This window comes from Lingula anatina, chromosome 6 (genome assembly GCF_051362555.1).
Source record: "Lingula anatina isolate TDL-2025a chromosome 6, LinAna3.0, whole genome shotgun sequence".
NCBI classification, from domain to species: Eukaryota; Metazoa; Brachiopoda; class Lingulata; order Lingulida; family Lingulidae; genus Lingula; species Lingula anatina.
In genome coordinates this window covers 7,777,875-7,801,941 of record NC_141772.1, presented here as the reverse complement: position 1 = coordinate 7,801,941, position 24,067 = coordinate 7,777,875, and the positions used below count along the sequence as shown (strand labels likewise).

The window sequence follows — 24,067 nt, the reverse complement described above, 5'->3', positions numbered from 1 at the left end:
CATATAAAGCTCAATAATGTACATGCTACTTTTACTGTTTCTGTTGTTGAAATACTGCTTCCAAACTGAAATGCAATTTCCTTTTGAAGAGATACAAAATGGATCGCATTTCCTCCTCACTGTGAATGGAGGTATGATTCTATACATTGTCATATCAACATGTTGCTGTGGTGGGTGCTGACAGTGTGTGGGTTGCATTAACAGTGCTGACAGCATTCTCGTTCAATATGAATGTGCTTGATGTGCTTAATGGCTTTTCACTCATTTAGTTTGTGAAAAGTTTGATTGCAATGTATTTTCACATTACTACACACATCACCCTCTGTAGCTGAAAGAAATGACCTGAACTTTTCATTCATAATTTTGAAATCATTAAAAATTATATTTCTATATATCATTTGAGGTTATTAAACTGTATAGAACAGAGCTCTGGAGAAGATCTTTCTCTTGCACACCCATTAGCCTTGTTACCAGGGTCAAAGACAGAATTATTTTCTCTGGATATTTACAGAATCTGATATTTCTTTGGCTGTTCACTGGCTGAAGACATTTCTGTATTGTGTAGCATATACTGTATCTAGTGAGAAATTGTTGCACAAACATGGCGACATAACCCTGCTGCCCCTTCCAACCCCTCAAGAAACACACATACACACACACACACACACACACACGCGCGTGCGCACGCACACACGTAAAACAAACATGAAAATGTGCACAAAAGTGCGTACAAAGCATGCACATACATGCCATCACACTTCCACGCACCAAGTCTCCTTTTTAAGTCCAAGTAACCAGTCACACATCAACTATTCATTATTCCTAGCCACATTAAAGGCACTTATACATGAATAATATACATCATTTTGCCACAACTCTTCTAATAACTTACATCAAAAACAATATATGACTGAAAGTACAATTCCTGCTTCTTCAGTGAAATATCGATCATTTTTATCCGACATATGAAGTTATTTTAATTGCCATTTAATTGATACATCTAACAGCTTTTTTTAGTGATTTAGGAAGCACATGTTCATATCAAGGAGATTCAGGACATGCTTAAGTATGTATAATTAAAATGTATAACTGTATTATTGTCCAGTGGTTACTATAAAGTCAATTTCATCACTTTTAGATTTTTTTTTTATTATCAAACTGCAGTAATTCCTTTATGATAGCAATATTTTTGTCAGTTTTATCATGGCCATTTTGGGACTACCCAGTTCTTAGATTTATTTGACATAAATTTGTATACTACGGTCTCTAATCACAATCTAATTCAACTGAAAATGAAATCATACAGGGACAGCACCATGGCAGAGATAAAATTTGCTGTCTTTTAATTTACGTAGAGATACTAAACTGTCTGAAAGAATCTGTTGGGATTCACCAACTTGACAGTCTTATTTTGTTGGTAAAATCTTTATTTTATTTTTTAAATTAAAGCTGAGGGACAATTTCATGGGCTTCTGCTCATCAAGGAAAGTTCTGAAATGGCAAGAGATAGGTTGAGTTGAGACTCACAGACTTAAAATCAACATTTTCTCAGAAAAAAAATGTATACTTTGTGTACTGTATTTGTATTTCACTAAACTTATTCAACAGTTGTATTGTATGGTCCCATCATCTCATTTCCACTTTAAAAAATTTTCATTTCAAAGTAATGTCACAGCATTTGTGACTGCTGTTCAAATGACCTGATCTATACAAGTTTCGTAGCAGCCCAATAGGTGGCAGCACAGAGGAACATCCAACATTCATTTATTATTAGTAAAGAACTGTTCAAAACAGTCAGAAGTCTACTAATAAATTAACCCTGAAGTTAAAATATGTTGTTATGGATAATAAAAAAGAATATGAATTATAAATGAGACCCAGGGGCTTCATATATCTACATACTAGTAGAAAGCCTAAACACTGCAGAACAATCCACAGATAAAATGGAGAATCACAAAAACAAAATTTGAGCTCGTAAGCACATACGAGAAAAAAAAAATCACACAATGATCCATTTAAAAAAACATAGTCAAAATTGTGAACTTCAACCTGCAGGATATGACTCAACCTTGTAAGGTTTTTATTATGCTGGTATCAAAAGTGCATCATGAATTCATCATGGACTAGAATCAAGTTCTCAATACCCACATTACCTTACCAGCAAGTTTACAGCAAATACTGCCTACATTCAAATAAAAGTGCTTACATGTATAATATGTATGACCCAAAACAACGTTTTTCTTTCAATTAAAACCCTTAAGATTACTAGTAATTAACTAAGTAAGGCTCTACATAGGAATTTAGACTTAAAAAGTTGCAGCATAAAAACAATAAAAATATAGGAGTAGGGTTTTGAATGTACTTTTTATAAGGACTGCAATATGTGTAGATGCAGAAACAATATTTCCCTCCTTAAATGCTTTCAGTCATAAAAAACTGTTTATATCAAGAGTTAAAGACTATGTTAAAAACATAATTTGTGTTTCCTAAATGTGACAATATTGTCTTACAAAAATTTAACACAGTAATTAGCTTCTTCCTGACAGTACACCCATACTACGGCTGTGCATATATTTAATGATAGTTTGACGACATGAAAGACATGTTTATATGGGTCGATGTCTGGAGGTGGCAGTGACCCAATCCATGATCTGGTGCAAGGTTGGGTTTTCAAACTTTCATAGTTCACAACTTAATAGAGCAATATATATGTTATATTGAGAAAAAAAGATAACTTTACATTATCCATACTAGGAAGTGACTCCAAAAGCCAAGAATTCAATTAGCCATTATACAGAGAGAAAAAAAACATGAGTGGTAGTGCTTTTTTCAAACAATATTCTTCAATAAACACAGTACAAATACATGAATTTTGTTAAAATATTGCCTAACTCAAATTTTTATTTTACTCAAACAAACTCTAAAGTCTCGAGAAGTGACCCAGTTAAAGTAAGTGGAGACTGCTATATAATATTACTGTGTGATCTAGCTCCTCTTCCGCACTGACAGACAACCTTAATGAACCTAACATGTACTGGCCCAGTTCGTCACCTGAAATATGATTTATAGCTCTTGTTATAGTATTTACCATCATGGATCTTTTACATTTTGTCATGGCTGAATCTATGGTGTTCTTGTGGTGTGGTCAAACTGCATGCTTTCTACATAGAAAATACCAGTGAACATATAATTTTTTCTCCTTTTGCAGTGGCAAACTGTCAGTGAAATAACTTCATTTGAATTAGGATGATGCTGGGAAAATTATTGATATTTTATCACTCAATTGGAATCAGTCCAGCTGTTTAGGAGACTGACAATATTAACCACTGAGAAAAGTCATAAAATTTACTGGCTTGACTGAGTAAGTACAGAAGTTTTGTTCAGGCATAAAAACAAAAGTTTATAACTTGTTATGAATGGGCAATAAGGATGTGGTTAGCACGCAATTGTAAAACAGGCTATTGTGGAGAATATGAAAAAATAGATTTGTTTTTAAAAGACTGCACATATAAATCAGTAGTATTATAAGGAAAGGATTCACAGTTCGCTTGGCAAGCCAGAGAACAAAAATGTAAATAAATGAATAAATAAAAACTAATTAAACTGTGTAAAATAGGGATGGCTGGAAATTGTGTATGAGCAGACCAAAGCTACCTTGATTAGCAAAACAACAACAAAAATTGTAAATAGATCATCTTTGTATTGTATTTGATTTTAAATTACATGCACACTTCTATCAAGTTAACTGTCATTTTAAAAAAGCAATATTTTTTCATCAAAAACATTTTTAATTAGGATATAATTTGCAATAAGATCAAACCATTCCATTCAACAAGTAGATCCAGACAGCCCCATACTATTGTATATATATATAATTAAAATGATGACAGATTTTCACTGCCTATAGAATTCAGGCAACTGCTACCCATGCATCTGCCACTTCCTCGTCTGCGGCAGATGATAAATGACAGTGCAGAATTCAACAAGACACATATTTCTGTCAGCACAATCATGATATCATTCATTTTATTACAGTTATTACACAAGTCATTCAGTCACTGTATATTTTTTTCTTTATGGCTATTTTTCCACTAAAATTCTTTTCTTAAAATTATATTATCCTATATTTCATTTCAAATTTGATTTGATGCCATAGTTCTCAAGGTTGCTGTTACATGATATGAATACTGATGGGTCTAATTGCTATTACAGAACTACAAAAAGTGTATTATTGGTACATCAAAACCACCTCGACTCAAACTTGTTACTTTGGCAAAATTTATCATGCACGCACGCTTCCTCACACACGGCACTAAGAAGGGTTACTGAACGGCTGCACTAATAACACTGTATTTAACTTGTTTTTCCTTCACTGCTTACATCTTAGGTGAGTCTTCCTTCTTCCCAAGGAAGAAATTTAGACCTAGTGGTAGTGGGCAAATTCAGAAATATTTTCTGGCCTCTGAAAGGCAACGCAAAGGAGATTTCGTTTAAGACAGACTGACATTTTTGAAACGCATTACCTCACACAACGTTACATTAATACGATCCTCATGTAATCCCCTTATAACTACCTTAATCCTGAGAAAATCTGATTAAAACTCAACCTGAGCCCATTCTGCCCCCAGTCTAAACACAGATTTATAAGATTTATAATTTCATTAAATTAAGATCTCTGGCAGGAAGCAGCTTGGCTTATACAAGCACATTATATTTTTTGCTCAATTCCAGGCATATTCTACATTAGCCTAAAGAAATGATTTTTCCTCCCTTTAACAGCAATGTAGTAAAGCATAACTGATGAAAAGTTACAGCAAATTATGTGCAAATGTGGTTCTAGTGTTTAGTAACAACAAGCAGATGACTCTGGTATACATAATGGTGAAAACCATAATTGAATTAAAACTAGAGGATCAGAGAGGCGATACCGCCTCCGAATATTGTACCACCAGCTGGAGCAAGCGCATTCGTATAGACCCCCCACATACACAAAATAAGGGACACAGCCACCAGTCTTATGCTTGACAAGCTATCAAAATGCAATCAACAAGAATTTTCAAAATACGCAAAAAATATATATGACTTAAAATGGTACAATCAAAGTTAAGTTAAGGTAGGTCAAAGGTCAATTTCAAGGTCACATTTAGATTGCCAGTATATGACTTCCTATTCAACTTCAATAGTAACTATGGACCTATCTCTGCCAGGTATGGAGTTAAAAGAGAAAGAATTTAGCAGAGTTCAGTTCATGGTGAAAAGTAGGTCAAAGGTCAATTTTAAGGTCACATTTAGATTGCCAGTATATGACTTCCTATTCAACTTCAATAGTAACTATGGACCTATCTCTGCTAGTTTTGGAGATAAAAGGGAACCAAAATTTCCAAAGTTCAGTTCATGGTGAAAAGTAGGTCAAAGGTCAATTTCAAGGTCACATTTAGATTGCCAGTATATGACTTCCTATTCAACTTCAATAGTAACTATGGACTTATCTCTGCCAGTTTTGGAGATATAAGGGACTAAATGTTATAATTTTGGAGTTACCATAATGTGCCATAAATTTCCTACGGAAAAAATTAATTAAAATAAAGAAAAGGTCATTTTGGAAAAAAAAACCTTGAAATGGGAGGTGCTCTGAAGTTCCAGATGTTCAAATTTGATGAAATAATGTCATTTTCGACCACAAGTTGCCTGCTTTGCCAAGCCTTATGTTTTATTTTTCCGGAGTTCAAAATTTATTATCCATTACCGTACTGCACATTTTGCTATAACCACCAAAATGTACTTTTTGATACAGTGTAACTTTGGAGATAAAAGGGAAGCAAAATTTGCAAGGTTCAGTTCATGATGAAAAGTAGGTCAAAGGTCAATTTCAAGGTCACAGTAAGATTGCCAGTATAAACCTACTATTCAAGTTCAATAGTAACTATGGACCTATCTCTGCCAGTTTTGGAGATAAAAGGGAACCAAAATTTTCAAGTTCAATTCATGATAAAAAGTAGGTCAAAGGTCAATTTCAAGGTCACATTTAGATTGCCAGTATATGACTTCCTATTCAACTTCAATAGTAACTATGGACCTATCTCTGCCAGTTTTGGAGATAAAAGGGAACCAAAATTTGCAAAGTTCAGTTCATGGTGAAAAGTAGGTCAAAGGTAAATTTAAAGGTCACATTTAGATTGCTAGTATATGACTTCCTATTCAACTTCAATAGTAACTATGGACCTATCTCTGCTAGTTTTGGAGATAAAAGGGAAGCAAATTTTCCAAAGTTCAGTTCATGGTGGAAAGTAGGTCAAAGGTCAATTTCAAGGCCACATTTAGATTGCCAGTATATGACTTCATATTCAAGTTCAATAGAAACTATGGACCTATCTCTGCCAGTTTTGGAGGTAAAAGGGAGGCAAAATTTGCAAAGTTCAGTTCATGGTGAAAAGTAGGTCAAAGGTCAATTTCAAGGTCACAGTAAGATTGCCAGTACATGACTTCCTATTCAACTTCAATAGTAACTATGGACTTATCTCTGCCAGTTTTGGAGATATAAGGGACTAAATGTTATAATTTTGGAGTTACCATAATGTGCCATAAATTTCCTACAGAAAAAATTAATTAAAATAAAGAAAAGGTCATTTTGGTAAAAATTCCTGAAATGGGAGGTGCTCTGAAGTTTCAAATGTTCAAATTTGATGAAATAATGTCATTTTTGACCACAAGTTGCCTGCTTTGCCTAGCCTTATGTTTTATTTTTACGGAGTTCAAAATTTATTATCCATTACCGTACTGCACATTTTGCTTTAACCACCAAAATGTACTTTTTGATACAGCGTAACTTTGGAGATAAAAGGGAAGCAAAATTTGCAAAGTTCAGTTCATCATGAAAAGTAGGTCAAAGGTCAATTTCAAGGTCACAGTAAGATTGCCAATATATGACTTCCTATTCAAGTTCAATAGTAACTATGGACCTATCTCTGCAGTTTTGGAGATAAAAGGGAACCAAAATTTGCAAAGTTCAATTCATGATAAAAAGTAGGTCAAAGGTCAATTTCAAGGTCACATTTAGATTGCCAGTATATGACTTCCTATTCAACTTCAATAGTAACTATGGACCTATGTCTGCCAGGTTTGGAGTTAAAAGAGAAAGAAATTAGCAGAGTTCAGTTCATGGTAAAAAGTAGGTCAAAGGTCAATTTTAAGGTCACATTTAGATTGACAGTATATGACTTCCTATTCAACTTCAATAGTAACTATAGACCTATCTCTGCCAGGTTTGGAGTTAAAAGAGAAAGAAATTAGCAGAGTTCAGTTCATGGTGAAAAGAAGGTCAAAGGTCAATTTTAAGGTCACATTTAGATTGCCAGTATATGACTTCCTATTCAACTTCAATAGTAACTATGGACCTATCTCTGCTAGTTTTGGAGATAAAAGGGAAGCAAAATTTCCAAAGTTCAGTTCATGGTGAAAAGTAGGTCAAAGGTCAATTTCAAGGTCACAGTAAGATTGCCAGTATATGACTTCCTATTCAACTTCAATAGTAACTATGGACCTATCTCTGCCAGTTTTGGAGATATAAGGGACTAAATGTTGTAATTTCGTAGTTACCTTAATGTGCCATAAATTTCCTACAGAAAAAATTAATTAAAATAAAGAAAAGGTCATTTTGGTCAAAATTCTTGAAATGGGAGGTGCTCTGAAGTTCCAGAAGTTCAAATTTGATGAAATAATGTCATTTTTGACCACAAGTTGTCTGCTTTGCCAAGCCTTATGTTTTATTTTTCCAGAGTTCAAAATTTATTATCCATTACCGTACTGCACATTTTGCTTTCACCACCAATATGGACTTTTTGATACAGCGTAACTCGAAAACCGTATGGAATACAAAAAAACGGAGACCACCTCCAGTGTTGGGCTTTACATGCTCTACAAAATGCAAAAAAGAATGGGTCTCTAGCATTAACGGTTCCCGAATTACATACAGTTTTCAGTTTCGGTATCTTATGGCCGCTACACCCGTGAAAATGCACCGATTGACCCCAAATTCACATAGATGAAAGATGACCTGAAGGGTAATATTTTCCAATAATTTTATTGGTTAAGTCTGTGTGGTGTCTGAATAACAGCGCAAATTAATTTTTTTTCGTAAAAAAATTCATTTTTTTGAAAATTTTTGCCCGTTTGACCTTGAAATAAAGGTCAAAGGTCAAATCCAAGGGCATATTTGAAATCTACACATATGACTTTTGGAAAGCCGTCTGTAGAAATTTTTCCCATAATTCCTTCCGTAGGGTAGATAATTAGCATTTAATTTTGCCATTTTTGGACAAGGGTGCATTGCAATGAGTGCCACACCTAGACCCCAATACCGACAAAGCCCAAATTTTACGTGGAACGAGTTGAGATTATAGGTGACCTAAATCCAAGAGATGGGTATGGGGGCCCTTACCGTCTAGGAGGAGAAGCGGTAACGGTAACATGGCGGCGGAGCCGCAGGAGCCGGCGGAGCCGGCGGAACATACGGGTCGGGACTAAAACCATGGGTACCGCCAGCGCCTACGCTGGTGGTACAATAAGACCATCTGAAAATACCATGATTTTATTATGAAGCATGCCATATCTGTCCAATTACATGGCTTTTTCTGAGACAGATGACGTGCTGAGATAACACTATAACATTGCCAAGACATGACGCTCTTTAAAATCCACTATGATCTCTTGAATCCCAGGCCACTTATCAAATTAAGTTTTTCAGGCTTTGCTAATTGCTGAACCCAGACAGCCGATTCCATGAAGTCAATACAATAACTGTAATAGCCATCTACTAGTAAGTTAAACTTGATTCCATAAACAACCAAACTACACTCTACAATAAAGAAGCTGTCATATCCATCTAGTATACAGTCACCACTGAGAGTGAAATGTGACGAGACTATTTGAAAGTTGTCTCAAAGCTTTGTTTTAAGGCATAAAGTGCAAGGTTATCAACCCTCGAGATTCCTTTGTGAACCACAAATAAGTTGGCAATGGTTTATAATAAATTTGGCAAGAACCTACTTTCAACTTAATATTCATTGTGAAACAGGGCCTTGGTTTTCATATTCACATTTATTAAGAACAAACCTTAATAAAAAAAACCTAGATTAGATAAACAGAAGACTAATTTCTATAAATTAACTCAAATATCAGAGAGGCCAAATATGATACAGGTGGAGGACTTATTCAGTAATCAATATCATTATTACCTGCAGGTAACATCTAATTGCAGTATAGTGGGTGATTAACCTTAAGCGCCATATTAAGACCTGATCTACAAGATGTACAATGCACTCTATCAAAACATTCCCAGAACATTATTTTTTTTCCAACCCTCTTGGCTCTGCCATGTTTCTTTGACAAACAGGCTTAATTAAGATTAGTGGGTGGTCATGATTTATTGCCATGGTAACCTCAGGTAAACTAATGAACACCTGCATCATGTGACCTTGGTGACCTTCTGGCAGGATAATCTATCTTCCACTACCAGGGATTTAATTTGCTCAGACAACATTTCCTGTTGGGGTCTAATGATTCTAATTTTTTTCTGCACATTTTTTTGTCCTCTGTTTTCTGTTACTTTTCTCGTCCTGAATGATGCATTTCCTTCCAATTGATTGTTTTCAATAAGTTACTGACTGTATCTATCTTTCTCCACGACCTAAGTGTGTTCTACATGTCTACAGTCCTTATAAACAGTTCCCTGATCATGCTACAGGCATGCTTATATTTCATTCAGCTGGGAGAAATTTCTGCTTCAAAGTCTGAATCTTCCCTACCTTTCCCTCCCCACTTCTTTTTTTCATGAAGGAAAAATGTTCCTTCATGATCATTCACTGAAACCATGCATAAAAACTTAAATCTGTATATCAAATGCCATGCAATTTCATGCAATCAAAAGGTAGATTAATCTACAGAGCAGATTTCCTTATAAACATCAAATGTCATGTAAAGCTTAGCAGTAATTGCATGCCTTCATCATGCCTAGAGCATCCTTAAAAAAGAAAAAAAAAAGAAAAAATAAGAGGACCAATTTGGCAAATGCCACCATGGCAGAAATGACAATAATTCACCTTTGTAGATAAGATTAGATATATATGTATAATATCAATATCTAGTGATACAGGATCAGCTGATCATTGACAAAGTGACAGAATCAATCACGAGGAGCGACCATGCAGTTAAACTAGATCTGACCCCAGATTACGACTCAGTCATAGACCATAAAATCTAATCTGATCTGTGCCAGAAATCAGGTTTTGTTTTTCACCAATGAACTGAGATGCTGGGCCTGTTTTACAAAATAACTTAAGCCTGAAAAAAATTATTTTTGTATTACTGGTCCCAAGGCTCTAACAAATGTTCAATGATTTAAATCTGCTGGTGTTGCATTTGGATAAATGAACGGATTTGACATATATAGTCAACTAAAATTTGACTTTTTGTTCACCAGCATGAAGCGGAATGACTCGAAGATAATTTTAATCTTGCTATTCACATGACTTTTATGAGTTGTAAATAAGGTATTCAGAAAATTTTTCACAATCTGAATCCATTTAATTCAATGGTCAAAATCCCAAGAAGCTTTTTAAGCAGCACGGCTACCTAATGTACAGACATACTAGCCACTCACAGTGAGCACAGTTTTAAGCATCCTGTAAAACCATATTAAGTCTCTTAGAGGGAAATTTCTAATGAAATACCCAAAAATCAACTTACAGCTTAAAGGATCAAATGATTACTCAAAGGCAGTTAGTCATAAAATACACAGATATGTGCAACTGAATGTTAAATACTGTTTGAAAGCAATTTTAGCGAAAACTCTTCTAGTTTTACAAAACACAGTGACAGTTTCTACCAAATACCAATTCCATAATAATCATACTACCTTCTAATTCAACCGTGCACCAATATTCCCTCCCTTCAGTGTATAAGGAGATAAAAAGTTCCAATTGTTACAATGGATCTTGCATGACTGCATGCGAAAAGAAAATAAAATATGAGATGTCCACCCTCCCATCCCATATTTGATGTACTTGATGTAATAATAAAATTCCGATAAAAAATTGAGTTGTTAATATATATATCAACAGTTTGCAGCAAGGGTGGCAGATAACAATGTAATGTAAGGTTTGTTATGGATTAGAACGACAGGTATCACTTAATCATAGATATGTTTAAAAAAATCCAGAAATTTGTAAAGACATGACACTGCATCAGCAGAATTAAAAAATGAAAGATTTATCAACAGAATCTTTTAAATAAATATAAGTTATGAAAATGACTTTAAGCATCAAGGAGAAAGTTAAAAAAATCAACACCCATTTTACGAAAGATCTCACATCAATAAATGACTATTTTACCTGTAAATAAGGGATATACAACCAAACTGAATCTTCAGTGACTACATAGGAAGTGAACCTGTAATAATTGGTTGTCTTTTCCAAGATAACTGAATGATTCAAGGTGCTATAATAAGAAATGACAGAAACCAAGCTGTTCTTCACTGTTTAAGTGTGTGTACTGCTCATCAGGGGAACCTTAACGTTTGTATGAATGAGGAAATGTAATGAGATTTCAGTCCAGGTAGAAATCTGAAACACGTGGAAGAAAACTTGGCCCTTAATGTTAAAATGATAAAAGTGAAGTATGAAACTCTTATCTATTAACTCATCTGCGTTATTAACTTATTTAATTAATTTATTTTTGCCAATGTGTGAACTGTATTTGAAATTATACACTATTATTCAATTGTAAGAGAAAACAGAGTCCTGAATCCAGGTTAAAATATATATGAAAAAAAAAATGTTCTTGTTAAGTTCATATTTTCTTCAGATTTTTATCATGCCCATGGTGGGGAAAAATCAACTGTTTCATGTGGTTTTGGTTGTATCAAGCTAACTTCAGGCACGCCTGATTAAAAAATTCCACAATCAGAATATAATCATATTGATTTCACTAACCCTGATTAAAAATACCACATTCAAGAAAAAATGCTATCCTGGAGAGAAATGTCATCTTTGTTCACAAACTTTTTATTATACAAATATATAAAATAAACAAATATATAAAATTAACATATATAAATGCATGTATATAAAATTAATAAAAAATAACATACATAAACCAAATAAATACATTTAAAAAATCCATAAAACCTATAGTAAGTTGTAAACCAGAAAAAAAATCTCTTGCCAATTATAAGGTAAAGTGTATCCAGATGTGTGTACACCTGGCACATCAAGTTTAAATGATTACTACTAATGCCACACTGTTACTTATGGGAGAGATTAGTTTTGATGCGGAGGAGTATGTACATCAGACTGTCATGTCTATTTTCCCGATGTTATTTTCAGCTTTGCATTTGTAAATCTTTGATGCTTCCTTATCAAATGTTGAGTGTTTGTTTCTTTCTGCGCTTTTTCTTACTTAAGTGTGCTTGTCTTGAAACAAAACCTCTCACTTCTGCTGAAAAAACTGCCAGTATTTGATGTTCACTTTTCTATCAATGAACTAACAAAAGAAAAACTGACTTGGCCTTCTCTCCAGCAATTTCTGAGCATCTTTTATCAATTTTGCAGCAAGAGAGGAAGAAGGCAAAGACGAAATGTTATTACAACCACCAGCAACCACCCTCACATCTACATTCCAGAGAAAAAAAAATCCATAAAACATTTTACACTCAAATCACATGTGATTTACTTCTCAAACACAAAATAACCGCATATCATTCACTGTAATGCACAAGTTCATATTGACACTACATACATGTGCTGTTGCTGTGTTTGAAATTGAACATCCAATTGATTTTTCTCAGTCCGCGCATTCACACACTAATTCCGGCACATGTTGCTCGGGGGTGGTGCTAAGACAAACAGACCCTATGTTATGGCGAAATAATGCTGACACTCTAGGTTAGAGTCTTGTTTTAAGAACAATTCGACCCAGTGAAACAAGAGAGTTTTTCGCAGGAAGCCCCTGGTTGAGTGACATAATACAAGGCTGTCTCTCTTGGACAAATAGAGTTCCAATTAGGAGCCTTGTTTTAAAACAACTCCACATTTTCTCAGTCAGAACACTAAAAATATAGTTCTTTGCAAAAAAGGATTATTTGTTTTCTACTTGAAATGTAAAAATAATGAGATGACTGATGCAAGCAAGGCAGCTACTCTTTTACCAACAATGTCCACTGTTTTTAAGTTTCTTCGCGATTCTTTATTGAACATATGTTCATTTCCCATTACAGAAATCCATGAAATACTTGAATTAAGGTCAAATTTTATTTATTTTGATAAAATGCTAAACAAATTATAATATGGTTTAAAAAATACATAAATGGTACTCTGCATTTTTACCATTTACTAATTTTGAATGGGCTAAAATTATGCTAAACCTAAAGTTAGCCTACTATGATGTGTAAGTAAGAAAGTCACGTAGCTCCATGCCTATACTGGCTTGGGGTAAAACAGTTGATTTTTCATATATAAAATAATTGCTGGTTCACATGAGAATTGTATTTGTACAGGATATGGTGGGAGTCAAACGAGGCAAGTCGTATCAATTGACGGGGAGCACTCACATAACAATTTGATTTCCCAGGAGTGAGGAAAAAGCGCCGCTGGGATCATACAAAACTATTCTGAATACATTTATTGATGACAATTCACTTCCGATGTGACATCAATGCCAAATTTCTGAAAGCTTTATCAATTTTTCTCCATACTGTCCATTTATCTAGCTCAATACTGACCAAGAAGGAATTGAATTTTGCGAAGTGCAAGGTTTCCGTGGAAAAGAAGGCCTGGGCCCCGTAACTCAAAAGCATCGCGTATTGTGAATAACGATATCACATAGAGGCTACAATGTATTGTATAGGGCCAGTATGCATGGGCAAGACATGGAATCGCGATGCTTGCGCTCGTTCGCAATACGCGATACTTTCAAGTTACGGGGCCCTGTATGAGTTTTGTCATTAAAGAATAGGATACTCATTCATTATCATTTTGTTGGTCTTGACATGATAGCATTCCATGTTACGGAACCAATACTTTGATCAATGCCTCAGGGAGTATTGATCAGATTTGCTTTATTTTTCAGATGGGGTGCATTACAGTAACAAAGAAGGATCTAAGAAGAAAGCAGTGACAATATGGTGTGCATGCGTATGCGAATGTTTTCATGTATGCATGCTTTTCAGCATGAATCAGGTTTTCTTAATGTGAACTTAAGGCACGAATGACATGTATGATATGTAAACCTGGCCAACTGTTTTATTCAAGCCCATGTCATCTTTAATTCAACTATAATTATTTACCTTATTAAGTAACAAATTCAGGGTCATATCATCCAGTCTTTTAATTGATTTTTCATTGTGTCCATGTGTTGATTCTACTAGAATAAAACATTAATAATAAACATTATAATAATGTCTCATCATCAACTACTGCTGAGTGACTTTTCAAGATTCCCCAAGTGATGAATTCAAATTCAATAACACCTGTTGTAAATTACACGTTAGACTAACAACTACAAATTACGCAGACTGCATCATGTAGATTGGACAATACGAGACTTGCCTGACTACACTGGTATCTAACTTTAGAAACCAATTTCCCAAAGAGCTTTAACAGAGTGTTATAAAGAATGCCCTGATGATACAATGCATATTTCTGTGATTTGTAACGAGCTTTAACTTATTGACGAATTGAGATTTATGCTGTGTGATCATGTAGGACACCATATTTCAGAAATGAGATTTTAACAAAAGGTGCATAATTCCATTGCAGGAAGTTACAAATGGCATATTATTTTTACACATAACAGTGATAGCAAGGGGGATCAATCAAGGGTGAATAAGAAAAACAAAGAAAATATAAGTAGTAGAATGAATTAGTATTGGAATTGTGAAATATACATGCAATGGGTACGTTGTAAACCTTTTTAACTTGAAAAGCTATGATTTTTTTATAATAAACAAGAAACAGTTAATTTGAAAAAGCATCAATATAGAAAGGACATTGCTAAGAATCTATTACTAACAGTACACATTGCCATTATTTCAATTACTAGTACTTACTACTTTGATAGTACAAAAAGCATAATGAGTCCTTAAGCCTAAAAAAGGCTGTTGATAACAGACTTATTTTCAAACAATCATAAATAATCAAAGAGAATATAAAATATTCCATTTTATCTAATCTGGATGTCAACAAGTCTTGCCCGCAGGATGCTGCTCAGAGTTGTCTCTGGAAACCTGTAAATACAACCCATATAATACCTTCATTTGCTGCCATCTTTAACTCAATTGTTGCACAGGCTTTATCCATCAAGACATTAATTGAGTTGACGAAGCATTTCCATTACAAACAATCCTGGTTATTGGCTAATCTGTTGCAATTACTGTTTAAGAAAAAGATCACTGTATTATTCATGTCTTGTAGACCCTTGCTTGGTGGCTGGATGACTTTATGTATTCATAAAACTTTCAAGCACTGGTTAAAAGAAAAAGTAAACTGTATCTACAGAGACTACTGGTTGGTATTTTTACCCATGAGGCAAAATGATTTAGTGCCAATGGTTTTATTTTCACCATCAAGATACAACAAGAAACCCATCTCAACGTGTTTTAGTCTTGCTGTATTTTGGCAGGTATTAGAAACAAACAAAAATAATCAACCAGGTACAAAGAAACTGTTAATACAATGTCTATACTAGTACCCACAACACAGTAAATCATCTCTTTGGCTAGAGCACAACAAATGTAAACTATTTCAGATGGGGAAAACTTGGCATTTGCAGAAGGTTAACGCTGTTAAGATGATATGCAAGGATGTTACATGTTAGAGACGCAGACGTTAATTACTTTACCACGGCCATATCTAACACTGCACGGAGATAAAACAAAGTGCACGCCAGATAAGTACAACTCTCTGTGAGTAGTGCTAATTCTATTTGTTACAGTGCTGTGGGCTGTACATGTGTTATGGCACCTGATTAGAGTGGTTTTGTATGGGTTACTTTGAAGGTTCCAGGAGTTTTTTCTGTACTTATGTCAATTGAAATAAAAATAATAAGCATGTAAAGTGCAAAATCACAGGTGTGAAGCCATTATGTTTTTAAAATGCAGAAGCATATTCACAATGGAATATGATATCATATCATGGGTTGTTCCACTGTTCTCTTGAGCCAAAAGATATGAAACAGCATGCTTTATAACTGTGTCAGCTTACAATATTCTTAATTTTTTGTCATGATCAGTTTTAATACCAACTCATCCATGTTAACCACAATCTGGCAGAAACACAGCTCAGTTTCCGAACTCTTCATCAATCACATGATAACAGATTGGAAGTAAGGGCTTAATAAATTTGTCTTCTTTGTCCCAGTGGGGAAATGGCCATTATTGGCTCAATCTAGGTCCTAGACTCAATCAATCTGATAAATGTGTGGCTATTTATTTTCCTATTTCTGCATATCAATCAAGCGAGGACAAATTGATGACATAAAACACACATTTCCTAAATTCATTTGTCACAGAAAGCTGACATCATCATTAGATTTCTTTAAAAGCCTTTATGTTTGTTTTCCACGATTTCATAAATGTATCTATAATAACAGCTGATTGCATACAGCCATGGTTCAATTATAACCAGAAAACTTGCTCAGATTTGCTGTGTGATTTACTCTTTTAAGAGTACTGTGATAAGTACAAGACTGTTTGATTTCCTAGGGCTGCATTCCCATAAGCACCAACGGTCTACACAGATCAATTCAACTCTGCAGGGACTCTTGCTGAGAGTATTCAGCTTAATCGAATGCCCCCCTCATCCTGACATTGAGTAGAATACAGAAAAGGTGGTAATTATGTGAATACCTTGAAAACAAAAGGAGGCATGTCATTCAGTTAAGCTGATTACACACAGTGAGAGTCCCTATAGGGTTAGATCGATTTACCTAGACCGATAGGGTTTAAAACAATTTAACTTGTACACCTACATATATACATATGCATGGTTGTGTGTAATAGTTGATGTGGGAAAAGGCACAGTGTGCATTTTACCTACATGCATACTGTGGACACTGTGTGGAAAAGAGAAAGAGAAAGTCTGATAGATAAATAGACAGTATATTATATGTATTGTGTCATATTCAAGTCAACAGATGTAGAAGGCAGCATTTGTCTTTTATAAGCAAATGCTTTCCTGATTACAAGGTAGAGCTGTTGACAATGAAAGGTGACTCACTGTTGACATTATAACACTATCACTCCCTTTATTTGCTTTAGCATATCTTACTTACTGGCATGATTGTGTTTACATACACTTGAAAAACACAGTATCTCTTTCTAAGATATCTCATACCTGGCCGATACAGTTTCAGGTTCAAATATATAATAATACAAGTGTTTTGAAAAGTATCATGCTCTGCCTTCCCGTTTTTTAATTTAGCTGCTCAAGAAAATTAATCAGGTTAATTAGCACCTCATATAAATAATCAGAGGTGGGAGGGAAAGAATGCAATAATCTATAAATATTTTACTAGTATACACCTAGTAAATCTACACCACTCTCTCTCTTAATTTCCACAACAGGTGGATTTACTTAGGCTTAGGTGAAGGCAGTAATGTTTGACCTAATGTCTAATGAGGTATAGCAATGATAACTTAATACAAAACATGTATATGTGATTAAATCCTCATGTCAATGATGCATTAGGGCTTTCTAAGATTTTTAAAAAAGCTTTTCTACAGCCAGAAAAAATAAACTAGTAGATGAGAATAGTTTTACTGTAATATCCAAGGCACAGGATTTTATTTTTCTTCTCTCTCTCTCTCTCTCTCTCTCTCTCTCTCTCTCTCTCTCTCTCTCTCGAACACATTATTCAAAAAGAAAACTGTACTTTTTCTTGCTGTATGAATCAGATTTAAACCACTGATTTGCATGCTGTAGTTGTATGATAAAAACCACTGCAAAATTTACAAATACAAATCCTCTTTTCCCACAGTCACAAAATGGTTACATCAGTGATCCCATCGCTGCCCAGCTTACAGGGATCAGTATTATTGTTCACTGACACGTCCTAATCCCATAAATAGGCTCCAATATGAGGTGAATACCAAATATATGTATTAGGCATATCTTATTGCTTTCAAGACCCCTGGTTGATAGAGTATGAAATTCCGCCCATAGGTATTCACTCATCTAAACATGGGTATTGACAGCTATTCAAACATGTTGCTATCTAGATGAATATTGATCGTACTGTATATGAAATATGATGCTAATAGATAACTAATAACCTATTCCTGTATGTTTATTATAAAAAATGTCAGATCAGTAGAGAATAATCATTATCTGATCTTCCTATGTTTTAAGGTATTCTACTGTACTAATCCTACCCATCCTTCCAAAAAAATGTTATATTATATTCAGTGACCTCTGCAATAATTTATATTTTTAAAAGTCAATTCTGCAAAGTGTCATTGTTTTCAAATATTCAGGTGACAAATGACCAGAACTTTTCAAATTTTCTATGATCAGCTACGGTATACTTCATAAACACCTTCCACCCTGCATATCACAGTTTAATGGTACTTTCACCCAGTAGCAGCATAATGGAAATGTAGTGTACAGAACAAATCATAACAACATTCCTCTCAGGGTACACCTTATAGAAAATGTAACAGATCCAAAAAACGTTATACTGTGACCAAAATGGTCCAGCTGACATCATCAGACAGCCAGACTGTTTCACATGAATCATATTTTCAAAAAACTGAAAAAAACCAAGATGGAACAGCATTCTTTAAAACAGGGCTGCCTGTTGGACTGAGTTTGACTTTCATTTGTTTTCTCCTCACAACTACTAGTATACACACCTGGTATGTCCCATCCTTTACAATACTATCAAAAAAGGGTATGGAAACTCAAATCAACAGAAATAAAGGAGTTACTTATGAGGATTTCAAAGGTGTAAATATGCAACAGGGTGGGGAGATTCTGTGGAATGATCCTCATGTGACTCTATACATAATTGTAATCAATGAGGGTACAACTGAACAATGCCAGTATCATTATCTGCCAGGTTACAATGTATTCCACCAGTTGAATGCTGAGACTGAAAGCAACAGAGAGTGGAGAATGTGTTGATTTGCTATGAAGGACAGTCCTAAATACCTGTTCACCCCCTTTTTCAGTCACATTCACTTTAAGACAGTAAGATGACTCCCAAATTGCTTTACAAATTCTTTAACTTATATTTACGTAACATAATGAGATACATCACGGAATACAGTTGTACATCTTTCTTGGCCTAGATAGCATATATTTTGATTATGGTTATGTACATACAAAACATGCTATATTTGTCCTCGCTCATTTAGAGATACCATAAATCAGATAACTTTCCCTCCTCTCTTCTGCAAGAATCTCAGCTGGTAGTAATCCCCAGGATGTTTTTTCACCTTTTTTCGTGCATCTTTTTTTTCGTACATTCCTACATTTTGTACCTTTATCGTACTTTATTTACTAGTTATCAGCAAAATCTTGGCACAGTCAATACATGTGAACCAGTATGAAAATGAACAATCTACATACATCTCGACACCTGACATACACAGTATAAATAAAAACACCTGTAGATATAGATGCTGCCAGTATGCTCTGTATTTCTGGCTGTACCTGGATGCCTATTAGTATAGATATAACATCTCAGTGTGCTTATATTCTTACTCAGACACTAGTATATAGATATGGTTTACTGATGACCAGAAAATGAAATATGAAAGGGCGTAAAACATGTCAATAAAATTATGAAGACAAATTCAACATACATAATACATAATATACATATTGGAATAGAAATAAAATCAGAACACTAAAACTTAATTTTCCAATAAATATTTGACCAGATTAGTCAGGTTATGGGTTGATATAAAACCTGAAATACCTCACATACACATACAATATTTTCTCTGGAATTTCAGCAATTTTTTGTCTTAAAATCAATTCTGATTTCTATCTAGTAATATGCACTAACTTTTTGAAATTCATCAGAACTTTTTGATAGATCTACCTTTTTAGATACTTTAGCAATTAGCAGTTTTGCTCAAAAGGATTAGGTAAATCACCACTTCACACATAGATGTAAATTCAAAGAGCCTGATATAAATTATATATTCAGTTATAATGCATTGGTCACATTACAGATATTAGTAAAGAAGACGTTATTGGTTGTGTTTCTACAAGTAAACCCCTCTCAACAGCAGCGTGATCGAACCCTACTCCAACCCCCGACAAGTGCCCTCAGCTAGTTCAATAGGTAATCGATCGTGAGCACACGCACATACACACACTTACAAACTATGCCTCAGGAAAATCTGAACTAAATATAGATTATTGTGTTGTTGTACATGAAATTGCTAATACTGGTTTCAATGGGGATTTTCTGCATGTTTTCAAAAAAAATATTTTAAAAAATACACTGGTGGCATTTTTGTTAACATTTGGTCAAATAAAATGCTTGCTAAAGAACCACTGAGTTCATTTTCATAACCAAGAATGAGAAGCTAAGGATCAGAGTTATATTCACATAGAAGTCATATGGGAACATTTAAGTTCTCGATATTTTCAGGTACACTTTTTGCAGTCAAACATATCAAAGATACATGTCAATTAAAATGTAAATAAATAAATGTTTACTCTTTAAAGTAGTAGTACTGCTCTGTCTTCACACCTGTGTTAAGTGGGAAAGGTGGTTAGAGGGTGCACACCTACTCACCTATGAGACGCATCTCTTTTAAGTCTTTGGTACCTGTGAAAACAAATACAACATTCCATTGTGAAATGCTATATTCAAAATATATCTAGCATTAGTTAAGAAAATCAATCGTAAATAATGACAACTTTTGTAAAATTCATTTTCCTTCTTCTTTCATCTATCAGTGGCAAAACTTCGAGAAAATTTCCGTTTCCATATGATAGCCATGTCCTGTTTCCTTATCGTCTTTTTGCAAATAGATTGTCATGAAAAGACAGCTTTTGTACATGTACATATTCCAGGAATTTTTTTACCACCCAAATGATAAATGTCTTTTAAACCAAAGCCAAATGTTTACCACCTAGATATTAACAGATGTTACAAAATATGCTGGGAATATATGTGAGAAACCATAAGTATCAAGCAAAATATACAATATGCTTTGATTCCTTAGCTTTAAATCCCGACTTCCTTTTCTAACTCTCATCTTACACCAATGTTTCTATTTTTCTTTTTCTTTTTCCTCTTTTCATCTTACACCCATGTTTCTATTTTTCTTTTTCTTTTTCCTATTTTCATCTTGTACCAATGTTTCTATTTTTCTTTTTCTTTTTCCTATTTTCATCTTACACTAATGTTTCTATTTTTCTTTTTCTTTTTCCTTTTTTCATCTTGTACCAATGTTTACATTTTTTCTTTTTCCTTTTTTTCATCAGTCATCAGATTATCTTAATGTTCAGGTAATATGCCAGGAACTTTATTGTAAATGTCTTCCGCCCAAACCAAAGTTGTGTGGCATTCAAGGCAAACCCATGGTACATTAAGGGCTCATTTCCAATGAAACAACCAGTCTACATATATGGACCCAACTCTGCAGGGACTCATGCTGAATGCAATCAGATTAACATATTAACATACCTCCTCCTCCTAGCATTGAACAGAATACAGAAAAACAGATTATTGTAAGTATATGGGTATTTTTGAAACAGGGAGGAGGCATTTTAATCTGAATACATTCAGCCAGAGTCCCTGCAAAGTTGGAGCGATCTATGTAGAACAGTAGTTTCATTGGAAATGAGCCCTTAGTGTATGCATTTTTCAAAAGGTCAATCTACTTAGTCTCAGCAATGAACAGCTAGACTAGATATAACCAACTGGCTGGGGGTCAACATGGACAATTACATTTTTGACAAACTGGTATCTATAATATCCCCCACTGGTAATAGAATATGTAATTCCACTCTGGATCACATTCGAAGTATGCACATTTCTTAACCCAGTGGGTAGCTTTTCAATTATATACAATAACATATAGATAGTTCAAGGAGACATCAGCTAGTACTACCTACATCATTTTGTATCTAAGGTTAATGATCCCTCTCCCAACACACAAACAATCAGCATCAAAATTATTGTTATTTATTCAATTCTCGTGGATTTTCAAGGCTCAAGTTACTGAACTGTGTGTTGTAGTTAGTTTTCATAGGTGATTAACTGATTATCAAGATAAAACTATTTATCTAATCATATCCCAACAATCACTTTCATAGACCAACTTTGGCTAACCTGGACCTCTAGCTAGTGATGCCCACTGATGGGGACCCAGCAAATGCTATAATTTCTGTCAGCTTAAAGTGCTATTGGGACAATATTAAACAGGTTATAGAAGTGAGTTTTGATCATACTCTAAAACCTACAGGTGACAAGGGCATATTTGATGAAAAGAACCAAGTTTGATATAAATTTCTAACTACAACCGATCTTCCATGATATATGATGTGCACAGTCCCTGTAAACACACAGCCCCAAGCGCAGCTGATTATCAGTGAGATAGCTGCATGCTTGGCCAAATATGTTATTGACTTTCCTTCAGATTTCATTCAGACTTCCTGGCTGAAGCAACAAGCAATTTCCAATGGCTCTAGACGGTTAAGAAGTTCCTGGTTACTACTGCAAGGGTACCCTTATTTGAGAATTACTGTGAATTATGATTACAATCATGAAACAGTTATTATTATTATTATTATTTAATTCAACAGGTAGATCTAGAGAAAATGTTGACAAAGAACAAGGGAAATGCCAGCATTTTTCTTTTGATAACTGAGTCATATAGCAAGCATTACATACAGTTAATACAAAACTTATATATCATATATGTATACCAAAAATGAAAATAGTTATGGAAAAACCATAAAAATAAAATGTAGTTTCATCCTCAAAATTTCCATTCCTAAAGCTTTACAAAATTCTTTTTTTCGCATAAAGTGAAACTATGAAACAAGAATAAAAAATGCTGCATGTATACATAAAAGGCTACGGAAGGGCAATATATCCCGATAAGTTTCACGAAATAATACAATAGTGACTCACTCCCTTAATATGGATGCCTCTTTTGTGTTATAACAATGGAGGTAATTAATGTCACCTGAGCTTAGCTGGGCACAACGTCACCCTCTATTCTATTCCAAATAACTGTACATGGAGTATAGAACTACACTCCTAGCTAGATGTCTTACATTTACTATAATAGTGCTAGATACTTCTGTTGGCAAATATCTAGGAGAATTTTACAGTTATCTGGGTTACCTCTTTACCTTACTTTAAAGGCATTTCATTAAGGTTATGTATAAGATGTATACTACTAGCACTATCAGACACAAGCCTGTTTTTTATTTATTTTTTTATTTTTATCTATGAACATTTATCATTGGATAAAACATAGCTGGGGGTCAATGCCATCATAGGTCCCATCAGATCTTAATTAAATATCTTAAAATTTTTTGTGATTCCACAGAAAAAGCTCCTGTTCTGGTGAAATAAGAATGTGTTCATGCTATTATTGCACAGCAATGAGCATGTAAGAAAAATGATCTTAACATGGTGAATATATACAGTACATATGTGTACACATTAAAAATGAGGGCATTAAAATGTTTATCTGAAACATGTTATAAATATATCCCTGACAGAAAATGAAGGTTACTTTGCTTTGATTTCGATCAATTAACTGAAAGCTAAAGTTTTTGACAGTTTTGTCCATATATGGGACAAGCTTATCACTTGCCCAAGCTGAAATGAGAGATTAAATAAAATTACACCAGGTATGTACACATGAACCTCAACCGCTGAAGTTATCACTTGTTGTCTCATGTCAGGTATGACACTGTTTTATACCTGGCAAACTTTTACAGGTGGAATGTACTGCTCATTTCCCCGCTGTGCATTCATGTCAAATTTAACCAGTGGCAGTATGACTCCAAGTTACCACATAAAACATTGAACGGTC

The 24,067-nt window shown here is 34.3% G+C and overlaps 1 protein-coding gene across 2 annotated transcripts in view; it reads right to left on the bottom strand.

Moving 5' to 3' along the window:
• Nucleotides 1-24,067, bottom strand: part of LOC106153430 (IQ motif and SEC7 domain-containing protein 1-like) — an 85,972-nt gene that overhangs the window by 61,542 nt on the left and 363 nt on the right. The window contains exon 2 of one of the 2 annotated variants that reach the window (XM_087016384.1): nt 20,803-20,835. The exons of the other annotated variant lie outside the window; for it this stretch is intronic. Within the exon in view, the coding sequence (XP_086872510.1) occupies nt 20,803-20,835 (33 nt within the window). The remainder of the gene's footprint in view (nt 1-20,802; nt 20,836-24,067) is intronic. 2 annotated transcript variants of the gene reach the window in all.